At 35.6% G+C, this 20045-nt stretch overlaps 1 protein-coding gene across 1 annotated transcript; it reads right to left on the bottom strand.

Moving 5' to 3' along the window:
• Positions 1-9561: 9561 nt before the first annotated feature.
• Positions 9562-19766, bottom strand: MMP13 (matrix metallopeptidase 13). The gene is made up of 10 exons (XM_016134025.2): positions 19603-19766; positions 19272-19513; positions 18438-18586; positions 18136-18261; positions 16038-16199; positions 14579-14696; positions 13491-13624; positions 12332-12491; positions 11587-11690; positions 9562-10907 (listed from the first exon to the last, which is right to left on the bottom strand). The coding sequence occupies exons 1-10, from the start codon at positions 19720-19722 to the stop codon at positions 10807-10809; spliced, it is 1416 nt and encodes a 471-aa protein (XP_015989511.1). The 5' UTR covers positions 19723-19766; the 3' UTR covers positions 9562-10806.
• Positions 19767-20045: the final 279 nt, after the last annotated feature.

The following is a 20045-nucleotide window of genomic DNA, read 5'->3' as shown; positions in this document are numbered from 1 at the left end:
CAGAACTCTTCTAAATTTATTGGTAAAATAAATTTCTGGGATGGTTTGGCCCAGTTTTCTACCTAAGGGATACCAACCAAAAAGTCAATAGGCTTTAAAATTTTATCTGTTGAAGGATAACTGAAAATTAAAGAAGTGGACAAAATATTTCTCACTATAAAAAATATGAAAGATACTTTTCCATATGGTAAATCAGCTCTAAATGCATGGTGTACATACATCCATTCTTTCTTACTGATTGATGTCTGTTATTTGATGACTCCTTGGGTTTAAATGTGGGGAAGTATAAGGTATCTGTTCAGAGTGAGATAATGCAAACAATTCCCAGTAATAGAAAAGGAACCCCCTCTGCACAGAGCTGAGCCCTTGAAGGTTGCAGAAAATTGTAGGAATGTTTGTACTCTTCCTGTTGGCCCATGCTGCAGGAAAATTGGACTAGATGATTACAGAATCTCCCCTGCCAAGTGCACACACATATACACACCCAGACAACATATTCTACTTCTATACTTTTTAAATTGTGCCCTGTTTTGGGCAGACATGTTTCTCAAGTGTCCTTTGGGCACAGTAATTTATAGCAAGATAAATATCTGCAAATAGTCTTTCTGTTGTCCAAGGACCCTCACTTCCTCCCATTTCCCCTTCTCATTCTCCTTGCCCTTTGTAATTCCCAGATCCTGCTGGGCAAACTCTCTTCTAGGTCAGTCGGTAAGTAGTACTTCATACACAGGGCGTTTCTAAGCCAGAACAAGATCATAAACCTCAAAAGCTTTGTAGTCAACATGACCATCTCTGAAGCAGAATGACTGCCAGATTTATTCAAGGTCATACAACTACTCCTGGCCTGAAAGTGATGTCACTCAGTCACCTCCTCACCAGAGGCAGGACTACAGGAACTGCCACCCATGAAAGGAAACACTGAAGTTCTGTCCCTTATTTCAGGTAAAGGTTGAGACTTCTCAGTGCCACAGAGACAAAATGAGCACCCATCTTTCTTTTCTTAATTCAGTGATTGTCTGGACATTACAATAGAACTCTACCACCCCAAAGAGCAGCTACTTAAAAAAATCACTGGAACTTTTGCATTTTCATTGAGGGTGAGAAGGGAGGTAAATTGATTTCAGGGATCCATTATTTCCCAACCTACTCTGCCCTCACCCACGAATTATAATCCCAGTGGCCAGGGACTATAAGTATTTACCTACTCTCCCATGCGAGGTTGTTTATTCCCTATTCGAAAGATTACATAGACCAAATAACTGATATTTTGTAACTCTAAGCTGCAGATTAACCAAATATGTCCTGGTACTTTTTGTTTAAACTTTTTGCTTGGATGGCTTGGCCCAGTTTTCCACTTAAAGCTAATTTCAGTTCCTCCTTGAGAAATATACCAACAACCGCAGTAAACAGAATTAGTCTGCTATAAACACTGAATTACTATGTTTAGTAAAGGAGGAAGTTAAATTTAGTAAATTTAACCCAGACAGAGTTAAATTTTTTTCTAAGAAATGTGGAAGACAATCTTATTAATGGTAATTTGCTAGTCTCTTTGAGAGACTCAACTATGACAATTAGTCTCAAGGGCATATACCAAGCTTGACTCAATTCTGATGATCATGATATCATGTTCAGTAATAGGCATTCAGCTAGTACAAAATGGTGCTCCCACAGGGTGTGTTTTTGCCTCCTGGGTCCAAAGTCTTAATTCTTTTTCACTAAGTAAAGAATCATCAGTGATTATACCACCAAAGGGAACACCTGAATCTATCTTCTTTCTTTTCCCAAAGAGGAGGAATTGGGAGTTCCTAGCATTAACTGTCAGTTGGGGTTGGAGATGGGCAAAGAGATAGGTCAGGTATCCTTCAGGTAGCATGAGACATGCACCCGCGGTGCTGTAAACTAAAGGTGTGACCCTATTGATGAGCTGACTATGGAATGACTACATCCACTCCAAAGAGTTTCAAAACAATGGGTTTAGCGCCAGAAGATTTGGTGTTTTTGGCTATGCTATGAATTCTCAGAGTTGATTCAGTTACTGATGCAGAAATAGTCAGGCTCATTGTTGGAAAAAATGACTACCTTGTGCCTTAGCTGACTGGGTCATGGGGAATGGTTAAGTTGTGTAAGTTTGGAGTAAAATAAGTTTTAAAAAGAGCTGAACACCAGCAGTTTTTGTCCCTGACCAACCTGAAGATACAGCAGGTTTTTAGTCTCAGATGGGCTTTATCCCAAAGTGAAGTGCCTTGTCATCCCATCTAGACCTTACCTTTCCTCAGGAGAAATCCCTGATGATTGATTGGATAATCTTCCTTGCAACTTAGAAGTTCACTGGCCCTTTCCCCTAGGCTTTGTAGATACTCATGAAATACAGATAAAATTTTAAACTAGCCTAAATAAGACATCTAGTAAAGAAAACTATTTCCTCCAACAAGCCTTAAAATGTATTTCATGGACAGGTAATAATAAATCCTTTCTTAGATAGTCTTTCCTTTTCACTAAACTACTGTATTCCCATGCTAATATCTACTATCAGTTTGACTAGTACAAAAAAATAACTAGATAGGCTTCACAAAGGGTAAAAGTTCTTTTCGATGCCATCACCCACATGGGACAAACCCAGAACAAAACAAAGGGAGGTGGGATTTGTTAGCTGTAAAGAAGTGGATGATTGCTGTTTTTATATTTAATGCCAGAAAGCTCCTTTTTGGAATCTTTAAAACAGAATTTCATATTCTCAGGAAGAACAGAGAATATACAGTCATTGCCTCAACTGAAGAGAATTAGCTTTAAGATTGTGTGAACAGAGGAAGTAGTTAAGGATTACAGTTGTAAATCTGGAAGAATGACTTCAGCTACTGGTTTGTGGACGTGATTCAACCCCACCGTCATATTCAGCATTGTTGAAGTAGGAGCACTTGCAATGTACCCAGGAGACTGCTAAGTGTTTATCTTAGGGCATAGCTCCAGAGATACAAATATCTGGTTCCAGTCCCAGTTCTACTATGTACCAGTTAGGTACCTGTGACTTAGAACGTCTCTTAACATCTCTGTGCTTGGTTGCTCACTCATAAAGTAGGAACAAAAATAAAACTTTGTGACAATAAGTAAGTTAATACATGTAAAGCAATTATACATCTCTGACACACAGAAAAGTATAAACATTCATTACTATTATTACCAACCACATTTTAGAAATTTGATCTACAATTGAGACTCAGAGAGGCTGAGTCTCTCTGAAGGTTTCACACCAGTATCCCAGGAGACATAATGTTTATAGGTGGTTAGGTTACTTGTTCATATCATAACATTGGCTCCAGTTTCTTCCCTGCAGCCTCCTGGAGTAGCATGCTATCATCAAACTAATCCTCCCGGGGGTGGAGACTGCATATCCAGATGGCAGTGTGGTTGCCTCTAAAAGCTCCTCCATATTCTGCCTTTTGAAAGGAAATGGAAAACATTTGATGGGCTAGAGTATTGAAAAGGACAAAGGAGCACCAGAGCTGCCTGTTGACAAGAGGTCTAGGTTAGATTTGGAATAAAGACAAAAAGAAACTAATAGATTGAGAAAAATGAAGGGATCTAACAGTACCACACTTTTGAAACTCATTCCACTATGCTCTTCTCAGACTGCAATCTTTCAAGGTGCCTGTGTCCATTCCCTTCCTGCTCTCATGCTGAGAAAAGCCAAGAACAGGAAGAGAAGAAGAACCCACCCTCGCAAGGGCCAGGGACAGGTCTGGGCTCTGGGCAAACGTGTTTTGAAGAGGTCAAAGACACGTATAGTTCTAGGAGACAATAATGAGAGAACCGGAAGGAGCAAAGGTTGTGATTGGTTTTTGTGCTGGCAGTGTTATAGATGGGGCTATGGAGTGGGTGCTCAAGTGCTGTGGAGAAGCAGATCATTGTGGGTGACAGTTATTTCCTTTCGGAAGAAGCTGACTTGATGGCTGAGAGTGAGGAAGGGAAAAATATCAAATGTTTGTGATGGATCAAACAAAATTGAAATAGTTGTACAAATTTGTCTCAGTATTTATGTCTTCACTGAACAAAGAAGTCAGCACCTTGTACATAAATAGTGGAACAGCCTCTAGGCTGAGGCAAGGACCAGAACTTAAGGCTCCAAGGTCTGCCAAAAAGAAAGCAGGACACGCTGGACACCAAGGTTTAAAAATCAGGGACTCTGGCATAGGGAATAAAAGAAGGGTGTAGTTTGTGGCAAAAGTTGAGAAAAACACAGAAATCGAGTTGTCAAAACTGGATGCAAAGCCAAAGTTGTCCTGGCAAAGAAAATTTTTTAATGAGTCCCAAATAGTTGAGAGCTGCCTCCATCTCTCCTGACTAAAGTCAGTTAGGTTCAAGCAATCTTGACTGTGTGGAGAGGATGGCGAGCAAAGGCTGAGAATCTGGTAGGGCCTGGCAATTACTCAAGACATCATAGACACACCAACTCTGCTCCCATCAGATTAGTGGCATTCTTGTGGTAGAATAAGGTATATTTCAGGACCCCTGATACATAGTGAATGTCTAAACACAGAATGTCTTAGCCTGAAGAAGAGAATAGGAGAGCTAATAAGCTGGCAGAAAAAAAGTGGAATGGTTTTTATGGTCCAGTCTCTAACATTATTATATGGTCTTAGATCATTTCTTCTCTCTCAGCCTTGGTTTCTTATTTGTAAAATGAAAGACTTGAATCAGATGACCTAATTGGTTCTTCTAAGTATAGGTTTTTCTAATTGGTTCTTCTAATTATTTGGGAATACGGTGTCACATACTCGAACTCCAAATTGGCCACACTAAAAGATTTCAGGAGATGTTCTGAACTGAAATGTAAAAGTCAAGCAGATGCATATTACATAAACAGAGTATATAAGGCAATTCTAGTAAAAGAGCTCTGCGTTCTTAATTCATCTCCCAGTTAATCCCACATAATTCCTGGGTGATTTTGTTGCCCAAGTACTCTGCTTCCATTATTACTGCTGCAAAATGTTGCCCATGATTTTGCTTCTTCATTACTCTGCTTCCTTGGTTCAAACTATAAATCAATTTAGATATTCCTTATGAAATTGGAAATACAACTACTTAGGAGTATCTATTTATTAAAAGACAAAGCCCGATAAGCCGATTTGGAAAAGTGGGCCTGGCTGGAGGCATTGCCGGTGCTGTGTTTTAGCCCTCTGCTTAGCTCAAAATAATCCAAGCCAGAGTTTGCCAGAAACAGAGCTTACAGATTGTACCTCATATGTTCAGAAGTACTTAAGGCTCACAGAACTCCTTTTTTCTTGTGTTGCTTTGGAAGCAAAATCATAAGCCATTGGGCACTCGTTAAACTGAGGAACAGGCTGGCTAGGGTATACAGCCCAGAAAGGCCACACCTTTAACCACAGAAAGCAATACTCCTTTTCAGTTGGAATTGGAAGGCTCATGTGAACTGTTTTGCTTATGACCTATGCTGTGCTAGCTTTTAGTGCCCAATCTATTAAAGGAAAAAGAAGGTTGTCAAGAAAAAGAAGGTTACTGGTATAGGTAAATATTAAAAACCGAATAAACCAAAACACAGTTTTAGTTACTAATTTTAAATCTTTTTGACATACCAGATGGGTACATAGCTAAAGATGCTAGGATAATGTCCTTTTCTCCAGCATAAAGCTATGAAATGGAAACAGCAGCAAAATCATAAGCCATTGGGCACTCATTAAACTGAGGAACAGGCATAATATGAAGAACTAGGGCATAATTTTGACAATTTAAGTCAGAAAAGACATCATGATAAACTCTTAGAAAAATGGCCACATTGTGGGTGAAAACCCAGCACATCTTTGGTTTTCCAGAGGTCATTAATAGCTATAGTCCAATTCGAGTCCCTATGAGCAGTGAGGTAGAACAAAGCCAAGAAATTCTAAATCAGCATTTCAGGTACCCTGAATGTCAGGTATAAAAGTCCAAAAAAGTTAGAAAAACTGAGCCATGTGAGAACAAACTTCGGAAACCTTACAGAAGAGAACAAACATTCTCTTCTTTTAAACTTGACATTGTCCGCAGGTAGTAGGCCTAGTAATTTGGGGTTTTCTTCCCTCTTGCTGCTGGCTAGTTTGATTTCTCTTTAGAGAGCAATTTTATTCTTCTTTGTGTGTTGTGTATTTTGTAGTTCATTTGGAGTTTGTCACCCAGAGTCCAGTGATGAGTCACAGCCCCAGCTCCAACGAGCTTGCTGTATGTCTTAGTGGCTTGAAATGACGCATCATCCTGACTCTCACTTCCACGAAAGAAGCATTATAGTTAAGAAGTAACAGGGACGTGTGGCTAAGAAATCTGGAACAAGCTGTTCTTGAATTTTTTAGCTGTTAAACCTTGTTTGAAATTTAGTGACATAAAGTCAGAAATTACACCATTTGGTCAAGTTCCTCATCCCTGCATTAAAGAACGAAGTACTGATTTTGTGACTTTAATTAGCTGAACAGTTCATCACTTCAAAAAAGTATTGCTAGTGCCACCTAGTGGAACTACTGTAAATCTCACAGCGCCTTGAGATGAATCCTTAAAATCAAGGTATTTTCTGGGACTGGGACTTACAGTTGGGAGATAGTTATGATGATTGTCTTTCCATGAAATCTGCTATACATGTTTTGGCATTTTTATTCTGACATGAGAATGTGGATATCCAGGACACTATTTTTAACTTAACATGAAAGATTTCGCAGGATAATTTCAGGGGCAAAATTTGTTATAATAACATAACATCTTGTCAATTGCTTCTATTTTAAAAAGGTTTGGACTATTGGTTCACTTTCAGGGATTTTTCAAAAGTTTCATCCTCGTTATCCGATAAAGAGGCTATTACTAGCTGCAATTCAACTTGAGAGCAGTGCATTTGCCCAGGACATTTGCTCTGGTAAATGCATCCAACATTTGTGGATATAGTATTACTTCTCATAAAACATTCATTTGGTTTCCTCACATAATTCATGAATGGAATAACTGTTTTTTAACTGTGTAACATATTTCATTGCAGATTCTATGAGGACCAACTGCTCAACTCATAATGAGCTCTTTTTAAATACCACCCTCACTCCCCATTGGTAAGCTCTAAATTTAATGTAATTTGACATTTAATGTAATTTGAATTCAGTATTCTGGCCATAGTGGAAGAACACAAATTCATATAACACCGATCAGATAGGGAATTTAGACTTGATACTGGAACAGAGATGGGAGTTGGGAAATAATGCTGACTATACACCTCTATCTGTTATCTATCTATCTATCTATCATCTATCTATCTATCTATCTATCTATCTATCTATCTATCTATCTAATCATCTACCTATACATCCATCTATGAGAAACTATGCAAGCAAATGATAAACAATGATGAAAACTTTTCCAAAATCAAGTTAAACGTTTAAAAATAAGAATAAAAGAAAGTGAGTGAGGTTCCATGTTCAGCAGTGTTTGGAAAACCTTGTTCAACAAAGCTAAACATCTTCTTTACTACAGGACAACTTGTTGCCTTTAATATAGTATGCACTTGAATGCACTACAAATCTTCTGGAAGAAGATGTAGAACAGTATTCTTTAAGATCTTACCAGGAAGCTTTGAGCCCCCATTAACACCCATGTAATCTCTGTCAGAAAAGATATTGCAACGAGTACTCTTTAGACACTCCCCGAGGGGCTGTGAGAAACGAGGGACCTGAAGTGCTTGTTAAAACACAGATTTTTATGTTCCAGGCTAGAGTTTCTCATGCAGTAGGTCTGCAGTGACACAAAATGTGCATTCCTAACAAATTCTGAGGTGATGCTTGATGCTTTTGGTCTGCAAAACACATTTGAGAAACTGTTCTAAAACAGCCTTTCCTATGCAGAGAAGAAATAGAAACTATCCACCTGGAGTCTCCCTGACAACTTAGTCATTCACTTAAGACTAGCATTGGGGACAGTGAGTGGCCTTTAACCACACTAGTACAATTCACTGCCCAGCAAGAGTTCTCTTCACTGGGGAAGCACATCCCCAGTGCTCTCACACAGACAGATGCTGATCTCTTAGAATAATGTGGAAAGAGCATCCATACATTCTAAAAAATTAATAAATGTTTCCCTCAATTGATTCAGTTACCAAGAGCTAGATATTCACATGTCAATCCTTAGAATGATCCATGTCATTTTTGTTTGTTTTCTGTTTCATCGATTTATATTTGGCATTGAGAAGATAGGGAGAACATGGTTGAATCTAGGGGGTTCCCTGGTACAATTTACTCATGCCTGTTTTGCCAAAATCATTATAAAACACAACCATAACTCTTTACTGGGCTCCAACAAGTCCACTTCAGTCTGGAGGGAGGAACCTGAAACTCTCCTCGATTCCCTTCACTGCCCATTTTTGATGTTAGCTTAGGTATCTCTTCTATCGTGAAGCCTTTCTTGAACTGCCCTCCTGTGTCTCTTCCCCTATATACACAGGAGATAAATTATCTTATAATGGCTTTCAGAGAACAATGTTTCTTTTCTTTATCACAGTTGTAATTTGTACTTATTTGATTAATATCTGTCTTCCAGCTGGAATGTGAGCTCCAAGAAAATAATGAGGTTCCACTCTTCACTGTATCCCCAACATCTACTTAAGTTCCTGACACAGGATAGGTTTTCAATTAATATTTATTAGATAAATAGATGGAAGGATGGATGATGGATGCACTGTGTCCTACTCCTATAGAAAACCTTAGAAATCAGGATTCCAACTAAATTGTTAAAAAAGATGAAAGGTGCATGGATTGATTTTGGCGGGGTACATGGGGAGAAAGAAATCAACAGTCCTCTACACCCACAGCAAGTCCTCATTCCTCCCTTGGAGAAGCATTTAATTTGCTGATTTTTACTTTCATTGTCTCCACAGTAGAACATAAGCTCTTCATGGAGAGAGATCAAGTTTTTCTGGTTCATCTCAACATCTTAGATGTCCACATCTAACAGACACTTATTAGACATTTGAGGATAGGTAGTGCCTAGGAAAACAGAGATCTAATATCTAAAGCTCAATGGATCTGATGTTCTTAGATAGATAATGTTAGCCTTCCCCATATTTCCCCAACCTCACCAAAGTTGCTAATCCTCTCATTTTCAACATCAAGGAGGTAAAAAGGTTAAAGAAATTAAATGATCTGCCCAAAGTCACAGGCAAAGTGCATGGCAGAGTAAGCATTAAAACTCAATCTTCCTAACTCCAGGTCTATTGCTCTTTCTACTTCATTACCCAATAATACTCTCAGTAGGGAGGATTCTGAGGAACTTGTGGTCTCATTCTAGGGAAGCCAGCTCAGAAAAAAGAGGTATCTAAGCACTGGGCTGAGCAAACTCTATCAAAATTTTAGTTAACACAGCCTGCTATAATTAATTCTACATTGAGATTAGTTTTCATACCAAAAAACAAACAAAACAAACAAAACTGAAATATTTAGTGAACTACATTCACCAAGAAACATTGGCAAGAAAAAGGAATAATTTAAATAGACTCTTTGTTTAAGGAAGCTTAAAATACATCAAAAGACAAAACATACCATATAACACTGTTGAAAATATCTTTTTTATTATAAACAATATAAACATACTTCCTAATACATTATGCAAATATAACACACTTTCTTTTCTTTGCCTAAGTTTTTATAAACAAGATCCTCAGCACAATGGTTTTTCCCTCAATGGTCATTCACATGTTCAAAAGTGCCAAGTGCCAGGCACTGTAAAAAGTACTGAGAAATTTTGAAAAAGAATGAGAAAGAAAAAGACACTGTTCCATGCTCTCAAAAGGACCACAATCTATTTATACTGTTTTCTTTATTTTAGATGTCTCTGTTTTCACAAACACCCTTTCAATATATAAGATATATTTTAGTCTGTATCAGTAAAAAGTAGACTATATATCCAAGGTAAACTGGATAATTAAAACAATCATCTTGATAAAATAGGATAAAAACACTACTTTGAGTCTTAATCAGATAATTTATGAAAATGTGATGCTGTGGTCTTGGATCATTTTGATAACAATTTTAATATTTTACTTTGATATTTTTGAAAGACTTGAAATATTTGAATATGGAGATTGTTTCTATCTTTTATAAATATGTGAAGAAATATTTGTCTTCTTTAAGAGTAGCCCTTGAGTCATTGTCAAAGTGAAAATTAAGTAGAATCCAAAGGCCGCGTCTAACATCCTCACCATTAGTCTCTGTTTCCTATCTTTAATGACATTGATATGTCCTTAGTGTCTATAGGAAAAGAAACATGTACATGTAAATATTTTCAGTGCAAAACTCAAATTATTTTTTGTGAAGTTGTTTACAATATAGTTATTACAGACATTTCCTTTTGGTTTACCTTCATTCATCTATGGCTACCATATGCTCCTCCAAATTTCCACTTTTACGCTTTTTTGAAATTTCTGACAAGCCTAATTATATAAATGCAATTTATTTTTATGCTTTTACAAAATTTTCTTATAAATATATTAGAAATTATGCTAATTCTCTTTGACAGACCATACATTTCATTTTCGATGTGGGAAATATTGCCAGTTATTGCTCCTGTATAGCATACAAGAATTAGGTGATCCTTAGAGACACTGAATTTCATTACTTTAAAATTCAATGTGGTTCCAGCCACACATAGTTATATAGATATTACATATTCAAAGATAACTTACTGAAGCTTGTTCACAGAACTAAGCTTTCCCCTGATATCTCTCCCTCTCCCATACCCTAGGAGGTATTATCCCAAATGTCCTCCAAGATTTAAATAACAATATTTAAAAGAAATTTAGCACCACAAAAGGGAATTTGCTGGCATGACACGAACAATACGGTTACTCCAGATGCTGTATTCAAACTGTATGGGCCCATTGAAAAAATAGATATAACCTGCAAGAAAAAGATCAAAAAAGAAAAATTTGAATTTGAAACAATAAGGATTTCTCCAGCTAACAGTATAAATCTCTTCTGTTAGATGCACACTTTTTTTTTTAACATGTCGACATTTATCTTATTTATCTTTATAAATACTACTAATGTTTTAATATATTGCTTGCAGCTTAAGGAGGGAAAAAAGGTCTAAAGTTTCCCAGCTTTCCTAAATTATCATCTCGAATTAGTTGTCTTTGTCTGGAGTTCCTGTTTTACTACTTGAAGTATTGATATTCATTATTTGTTGTAAGTTAGGAATAATATCTCTTCATAATTAAAGTAAAAATCATTATATAGTTATGATGGCCCTTGTCTTCATATGTAAACTACTCCCCACTCTACCTCTGACTTGAATTATGGCAATACTCTTTGCATCTTGGCATCTTTAAGCATAATTTAAGATAGTGTTTAAGGTTTGGCATCTTTTATTTGAAGAATTAGCAATCATTAAGTAAAATTCTCATTTATTCTAAGCCTATTATTTTTTGTTTGCTATCCATGCAAGTAGTCACACAGGAATGACTTAACTGCTGTGCATTTATTAGCACATCAAAGTCCTGTAGGAAAATCCTTTAATAAGGGAGATGATTTTCAGGTGCTACAGAAGCCCTCCATTAAGTACAAGGGAACTAGTTACCATTTTTCTCGTAGACAGCATCTACATTATCACCAACACCTGGAAAGTCCTCTTCTATTAGTCTGGGGTAGTCCTTATCCATCATATGGTTAGTATCATCATAGCTGTTTAATAAGAAAAATCTCTTAAGTAAGTTGTGTTTTTTAGAGATTACCTTAGACTTGATACAATAAATATAATGGTATGTTTCAAAATTGATGTTTTAAAATTTTAAGTCCATTTAAAACATCTGGTAACTTTTTAAAATAAGGAATTATGATACTGAGTGCATAGTGGATGCTTGGTAAGTATTTTTTGACATGCCTAAAGGCCATATTTGCAAAGACAGTGAGTTACAAGCTCATTTTCGTTTCACAAAATGCATATTTATTATAAAAGTATGTTATTAGTAGAGTGTTCTTAGAGTAAAATAAATATGTGTTTATGTATTGAATAATTCTCTACTGATCCTCCACTCCGTATAAAAGAAATAGTTTTAACATAGCTGGGATACAACAAATGAATAAGAAAAAAGTGTCTCAGAAGAGGTGAGAATTATATATATGTATGTGTATTTTTTAAGAGGATTTGAGACTTAAATTTCTGTCTGAGGGGGCTGCCTGCAGGAGCTGATACAGAACAGAAATTAATACGCTGCATGTTAATAATGCATGAGATAATAATTTAAAAAAGCAATAAGAGCCGTTAGAGACTCACTTTGCCTGTATGACACAAGGTGATGGCTCAGTAAATATGGCTGCCATACCTCCAGACCTGGTTTCCTGAGAAGAAGAGAGTCTTCCTTGTATCCTCAAAGTGAACAGCTGCGCTTATCTTTTTCACTTCTTTTGGAAATCCTAGTTCGGATATTTTTTTGGGATAACCTTCTAGAATATCATAGCCATTAAGAGCCCAAAATTTTCTACCTAGAATAAGTGAAACAATGGTTTCATTATTTAAGGAAATCTATTAGGACTCACATTTACTTTAACAAAGAAAGACATACATTTAGAAATAAATGAATGTTTGTAGTCACTATGTTTATGAAACAGAAATACAAGCAGTTTTCAAGTAAAAATAGAATTTAAGATCCTAATTTCCTAGTTAAGAGAATAGCCAATCGAATGTAATAATTAATTTGGCAATTTATTACCTCTGAATATTAAGTATGGAGTCGAGTGAAAAATACATTAAGATTTCTATATGGATAAACAGCACCATAGAAATAGTAAATTAGACCAAAAACTCAAATTTTATATGCCATCAAAAGTTATTTCTGTCTCTAAAAATAACTTTCATATAGCATTAATTATAATAATCAAACAGTAGAAACGATGTCAGTAGAATGTGATGTAACCATTATAAATTATGATCATGAAGATGGAGTGACAATTTGGAAAACTTTTCATAATTTTATGCCAAGGGAACAAGTAGAATATTAAAATGTATATACACTATGAACATAAATATTTATATATATATATAAAACATATGGTGAAGGACTAAAAAAGAAAGTGAGAAAATGAAATATAGTAAATTGAATTTTCAGATGGAGGAATTATGAATAATATTTTTTAATTTTCCAAAATGTGCATTGTTATAATGTTTGCTCAGTAAATAATTTTTAAGAGGAAATAAGAGAAAAAAGTGATTGCTATGAAACAAAGAGTGGGTATTTATCATATGTATATATGTGTGTATGTATACCCTTATATATTTATCTTAATAATGTAGACTTTCTACTTGTCAAATCTGGGGATACTTGATAGACAGTTTCAGGTGCTTCCTGTTTTCTATTTTGTTATACTTAGTTATTATGTACATTTTCAGGAGCGATTATTTTACCAAGTCTCTGGTAGCATCAAGTTCATGTTCATCATTGCCTTCCATGGACATATGGGAAGCTTTACCAGTGGAAGGCTTACCTCTAAAGATGAAGATAAGGTCATGGGAAGGATGCTCATATGCAGCATCAATGCGGTTGGGAATTTCTGGCCAAAACGATTTTGTTAAAAAGAGCTCCGCATCAACCTGCTGAGGATGCAGACGCCAGAAGAATCTAACACAAAAATAAAAATACAGTTTTCTGTCATTTTTGTAAGTGTAATATTTCTATCCTGTTAGCCACCTGTCTACATCAATGCAGGTAAGTTAATACAACCATTCTCTATCACCTGTGAGGGAGAAAATATTTCCATTCCCCTTTAAATGTCAGTTAACCAAGTATTACTATCCTAACCTCAGCTTAAAGCATTTAATTTTAAAGTCTCATAGCCTTTATGGAGGCTCTAAATCTTTTGTGGATTGAGACCATGATTTGCTCAACCATGCCAATCTTACAAGTGGCAAGCAAATGTGCCAAGCCATTATGCAGAGCTCTGGAAAAAAAATGAGTTACATAAACTATGTCATCCAGGATCTCATGGCCTGGGGAAAGTGAATGAGAATATACTTGGAATACAGTGTAACTAGAGCTATAATAGAGGAGATGGGAATGGGAATGGATCACAGATGAAGAAACAATTAATAGATGAATCAATAAATCAGCAAATATAAGATTATTGAAATAAAAAATTAATATTTCATTTATTGTTACCTATAGGTTTAGTTTGTAAAGCCCTCCTTCTCTCATATTCCAAGATATGTACCTAATGCAAAATCTTTCACACCAAAAAGAATTCGTGTGGACATTATGATTTATATGGTAATTGACTTTAATACTTATTTTTTTTTAAGTAAATAAATTGGATTTACATATTTATTTGGTTATCTTAATAAAAAAAACTACAACCAAAGATGTTAAGAAGCTGCACACTGACAAAATTATTCATTGAAAAGTAAAATATTTATCCATCAGTCATTTATCTCATCTGAAATATGTAAACAAACTGCCCCAATCTATTATTTTCACTATTAACTTCACCTTTTTAAGTTTGACTAGATGGTTTGACAATTTGTAGACACAACCTAACAATATTTGTTACAAGCAGATTTTATAAAATATCAAGAGTACCTGTCTTTAAAGATTATTGTTTCTCCTCGGAGGCTGGTAATGGCATCAAGGGATAAGGAGGGGTCACATTTGTCTGGAGTTTTGGGATGTTTAGGGTTGGGGTCTTCATCTCCTGGACCTATAGGCATTAAATGAATGAAAGAAGTTACTGAGGATGTGATGACTTGATCCTACTAATGGAGAGTAGGAGAGGGTTTCTTCCAAGGAGGGCAGTAAGTCCTGTTGCTTCTACATGATGATCCAAATACGTATAATCCTGCTTCCTTGCTCCAGTGTTATCAAGGTCTTGCAGGTAGTACTGCCCCTTCTGCTTTCATCCCTCAAGATCTCTTGATATTCATCTCAAGTACAAATTAGGTTTCTTTAGGATGATGATAGAGATGGAGGGGGCACTTTGAGGAAACTTTCCCCATGCTTTGCACAACCCCGACAGAAAGCTCTTGAGAGACACATTCCTCTTAAAGCCATTTCTGGTGGCACATCATCCCTGTGGGAGGTCTCATCTTGGCTCTTTCTCTTACCTATCTTTCCAGCCATCAACATCAGCTAATGTTGCTTCACCAGTTTATCAGTGCAGCTGTATCTGATAAACTGTGACTTGCCGCTTGCTTATAGCTTTTCTGCCAGCGCACACAAGTGCAAAAGGCGTTGCAGAGCAGCATAATTCTGAACCTATTTTCTCTACCAAGTTCATATCAGTTCTATCATCAAGTCTCTTGGTCACAATATTGTAGAAATCATAAAAATTGCAAAATATTTGCTCACACCTACACTAGTTGCTATAGTGTATTTAAATCCAGAGGGAAAATAAAGGGCTGGGTGACATGAGTAAGTTTCCTTAGCCAGGTGTTCTTGAAGTGTTTACACTGATGACTGTGCACTGTGGCTTTAACTCTATTTATGGCAGGTAAATTTGCTTGTTTGGGTTTAAGTTTAATTACTTTGTAAATATTATTGAAAATTTGGAAGGAAAAAAAGGAAAAGATTCTTACAATAGTCACTGCAGATGTTGATTAAAAACTACTGTGGGCCACTCTAATGGTTTCCACTCTGGCAAACTAGAGCGCATGAAAGAATAACTGGAGTTTATACAAGCTACTCAAGGTCTCACTTTCACCTTCAGCTGTAGATACACTATTTAAACTCTACAGAGCTTAGCTTCTTCACCGGTTAAATGGAAATTAAAGTATTTTTCTTTCTTATGTCAGGGGTGTTTTGAAGGCATTGGATATACCTCGCCATCTATAAAGTACAAATATGAGGACTTATATTCTTCAAATATGTTGGAGAACAGAACATTACAGCAGGTAGTTTGATTTGGAAAGAAATAATGAGCATGTATTCCCAGGTTTTAATTACAAAACCAGGAGAGCAATATTGATCATGGTAAATTCAGTGATAATTTAGAAAATAAATGTAGAAATCTATTCTGCTTTTAAACTGACAGATTAAGAGTTACCATAGAGAGACTGGATCCCTTGTACATCGTCATCAGGAAGCACGAAGTGGCTTTTGCCAGTGTAGGTGTAGATGGGAAACATGAGCGCTCCCGGGTCCTTGGAGTGGTCGAGACCTAAGGAGTGGCCAAACTCATGGGCAGCAACAAGAAACAAATTGTAGCCTATAAGAAAATAAAGAAACAATGAGAAAACAAGATCCTCCAATGACTAATTAATGGAAGGGATGTTATTTTCCTCATCTATTTTTTTGTCATCATATCTCTTTCTTTGCTATTTTACTCATTTTTTAAAATTAATATTCAGTGGCTTGAAGGAAGATTCAAAAGTTGATTTAATCTTTATAAATAATTTAGTGCTCTCTTTGATTATTATAGCTGCCTACACAATGAGAATATCAACAGATTGCTCTCAAATAATTAGCAACCAATAAGAATTTGCTGAGAAGACACTAGTAATCCCGACTTGTTTTTTATTTTCCCAGATCAGGTAGGGGAAAGTGAACAGTAATGATCTTAAAGGAAAAGTCATAGGAAATCAGTTAAGGGTTCATATATAGGATGCTGCATAGAATATCATCTAAACAGGAGGCAACATCCAAAGAGATGATAACCAAGTATGGAGGATACACTAAATAAGGTCTCTGGAAATCTACCTGGGAACAAATTCCAACCAAATGATTCTTTTCAGAAAATTCGTAGACACTAGAGTTCAAAGAACAGAAATTCTGACTGGTCATCTTTTCTCTGCTCTAAAAGACTACTGTGATTCGTATTAACATTATTTCCTACAGTTATTCTTTTTAACGATTTCTGAGCTTCCTAATACTAGTATTTTAATTGGAAAAAGATAAAAGATAAAAAAAAGAACACATCATGAAAGCTGGAGTCAGTGGTTTCAATTTGACTTTAAATACCCTTTGCTAACATAGCCTACGCATGAAGAAAATGTATAACTAAGTTAGTAAATTATGCAGATCATAAGAGCAATCAAAGTTTACATAATTTGAGCAACAATTAATTTATCATTGAAATGACTAGTAATGGATACCATTTTTGGCCTTCAGCTGAAAAATTAATTCTGATTTGTTTGTGGATATTTTCATTCATTTCAATTAAATATTTTGAATCCAAAATTTATGCAGAAACTTAAAAGTCAAGTTTATTGTGACTCTATCTTAAAAATACTATATTTTATTTTTTCTTCCTAAAACCATCTTTACCTGTTAAATATGCAGAACATAAACAAATTGGAGGCGTTTCCTTCCGAAAATAGATTGCAGGCATTGGAGCTGAGGTACTGATCATTCAAGGCTTAATTTTACTGTTCAGAAAAATAATCCTTTTAATTTAAATAAATAATAAAAATTCTCTATTTATGAAGACTACCCATACTTGTCACAACTAAGGGTCAATACAGCTCCAAAGTTAAGTCCTAGTTGGAACAGTCTGGTTTTTCTTCTGAAATAAACATTCTCAATTCTTTCGAGCCTTGAAAATTCAACTACTGACTGAATTCATTTAACATCTAGCTTCATTTTGCTCTTGTAAATACAACTTGCATATGGTCTCTTTCATGCTGTCTGGAGTAATAAGACATTATCTTGATTTGTTAGAGTGATATTATAAAATCCATGATATAGATAAGTCTGAAACAGGTAATTCATTTAACAAGGAAGAGAAATTTGACTGGACTTGTACCATTAATACTTCTGCTTGGGAAAAAAAAAAAACCTATCTCGACTCACATCCAACTCATCATGATCTTCATATTCAGCCCTAATAATTTTTAGATATGATTTTAATAAACTATACTTCCTTAATAGGCCAAAAAGTATCAACAGTAACAACATCTTTGTTGACAGAAAGACGGTATCCCTCAAGCAACTAAACTAAGTAAATTTTGTTCATTTTTAATGTTTCACATTGCTTTGTAGAAATGTCACTTGTAGAGACTAATAAGATAAACTTTTTAATTTTTTTGTTAAATATAATCAAATACCTAATATAATTCATAATATGCTTCTTAACTTCTCATCAATGGGTTCACTGTCTAATCTAATCTAGTAATCATTGATTATATCTTTATAAGAAATATTACCTTTGGAACTACTTGTCCAAGTTTCATCATCATCAAAATGGGCATCCCCTCCATAATTTGGCCCAGGAGGAAAAGCATGAGCCAGCAGACCAGATGGTCCATCAAATGGGTAGAAGTCTCCATGCTCTACAAACAAAACCAAGAGTTAAAAATATATTTATATCCAGTAGTGCCTAGCACAGGTGGTTGGTAAGTTTTGTTGAATTCTGTAAAACATAGTGAATGACAAAAAACGAATAAAAGATGGGACTAATTAAGGAGCAGAATATAAAAATATTTCAAAAATGATTTCGCATCATTACCTTTAGTTCCAAAAGAGATCATGATATCAGCAGTGCCATTGTGAAGTCTGGTAAAATTCAGAGGTGTCACGTCAGACCAAACTTTGAAGGCCTTTTTGAATGCCTTTTCAACTTCAGAATGAGTCAGATCAGGGGTATAATTCACAATTCTATTCAACATAAAAAGGTTCCATTACATTTTTAGAAGGTGAAAGCTATTTTAGAATGTACTTTCTTGGACTACTGCTTTTCAACTCAAAATGCAATGGCTTCTCTAAAAGTTCCACTTGAGGTCCATTGTTTTAAAGATCTTATTGATTATTATGTCACACAAAGAAAAAAATGAAGAATTCAATCAGACATCTTAAGTATCTCCAAATATCTGACCATTTGGCATTTTAAATTTAAAGTATCTAGATGTTTAAAAGAAATTTATAGTGCATGCTAAAAGTTTAGCATTGCGTTGCTGTAGCCTAAATAAGTGAAATAGTTCTGTAAAGTTCCTAGAGTGGAACTCTCCCTTTTTAGCATTGTTATAACAAATATGTCTGATGTACTACATTTGCAAATTTTATTAAACCTACTTTTCTATTTTGATTCATATCTAAAAGAAATAGTTTGACATTTCCAATGAAAAATAATGCTAATTTAACATAATCATTGATGTTATAAGACATTTTCATCAACAGTCATAAAGTTATCCTGGACTTTCTTAACCTCCAGTTAAATATTTAAGGCCTATTTTTAAAAATGAGATTCTACATGTTCTGTCACCTGTAGCTCATGCTGAAAATTAGACATTTAGTACTATAAAAAAAACTAACAAATGTTAAAGAAAGATAGCCTATGATTTACCTGTAGGTTAAATTCGTTTTGGACCATTTGAGAGTTCGAGGAAAAACATTGTATTCACCCACATCAGGAACACCACATCTTGGTTTTTTCATGATATCTAAGGTGTTATCGTCAAGTTTGCCAGTCACCTCTAAGCCAAAAAAAGACTGCATTTCTCGAAGCCTGTCAACCATGGAGCTTGCTGCAGTCTTCTTCAAGATGCCAGCGGGATTCAGGGGATGGTAATATGATTTAAGGTAGCGCTAGAAAAAAAGACCAAAATGACCTGCTTTTAGAAGAGAAGGGTATTTATAATGTATAGCATATCATTGATATTGGCAAGATACTCTACCTCTGCAAACTGGAAATCTTCCTCAGATAAATCATCATCATCCTCATCACTGAGAAGGGGCAGGGACCAACAATGAGTCCAGCTCAAGAAGAGGAAGGCAGCCAGGACAACTGGGTGCATCTTGAATGGTTGTGCCTGGAGGCTGCTGCCTTTCCACAGAGGAGTACCTTTACTTTTATAGGCCTATGATTGTGAGTCATTATTTATGGACATGTTTCAACTTCCTAGTCAGTTAAAGGTAAACATGCTTACATGGCGACTTTTTTTTTTCCTCCCAAGAAGCATGGTTTGTGGTAGAATTTGAGGGAAATATAAAATTAAGGCATCTCTCATTTCAGCAGAGTCTGAAAAACCATCTGGCAAAATAAATGGCCTCAGTATATTTACGGATACTGTGGGAAGAAACAGAGGGTAGTAAACTTTTCACTTCATTTGGCAAAAAT

The sequence above is a fragment of the Rousettus aegyptiacus genome, unplaced genomic scaffold (assembly GCF_014176215.1).
Source record: "Rousettus aegyptiacus isolate mRouAeg1 unplaced genomic scaffold, mRouAeg1.p scaffold_m13_p_5, whole genome shotgun sequence".
NCBI lineage: Eukaryota > Metazoa > Chordata > Mammalia > Chiroptera > Pteropodidae > Rousettus > Rousettus aegyptiacus.
The sequence above is the reverse complement of the archived record's forward strand: the minus strand, read 5'-3'. Positions and strand labels throughout refer to the sequence as shown.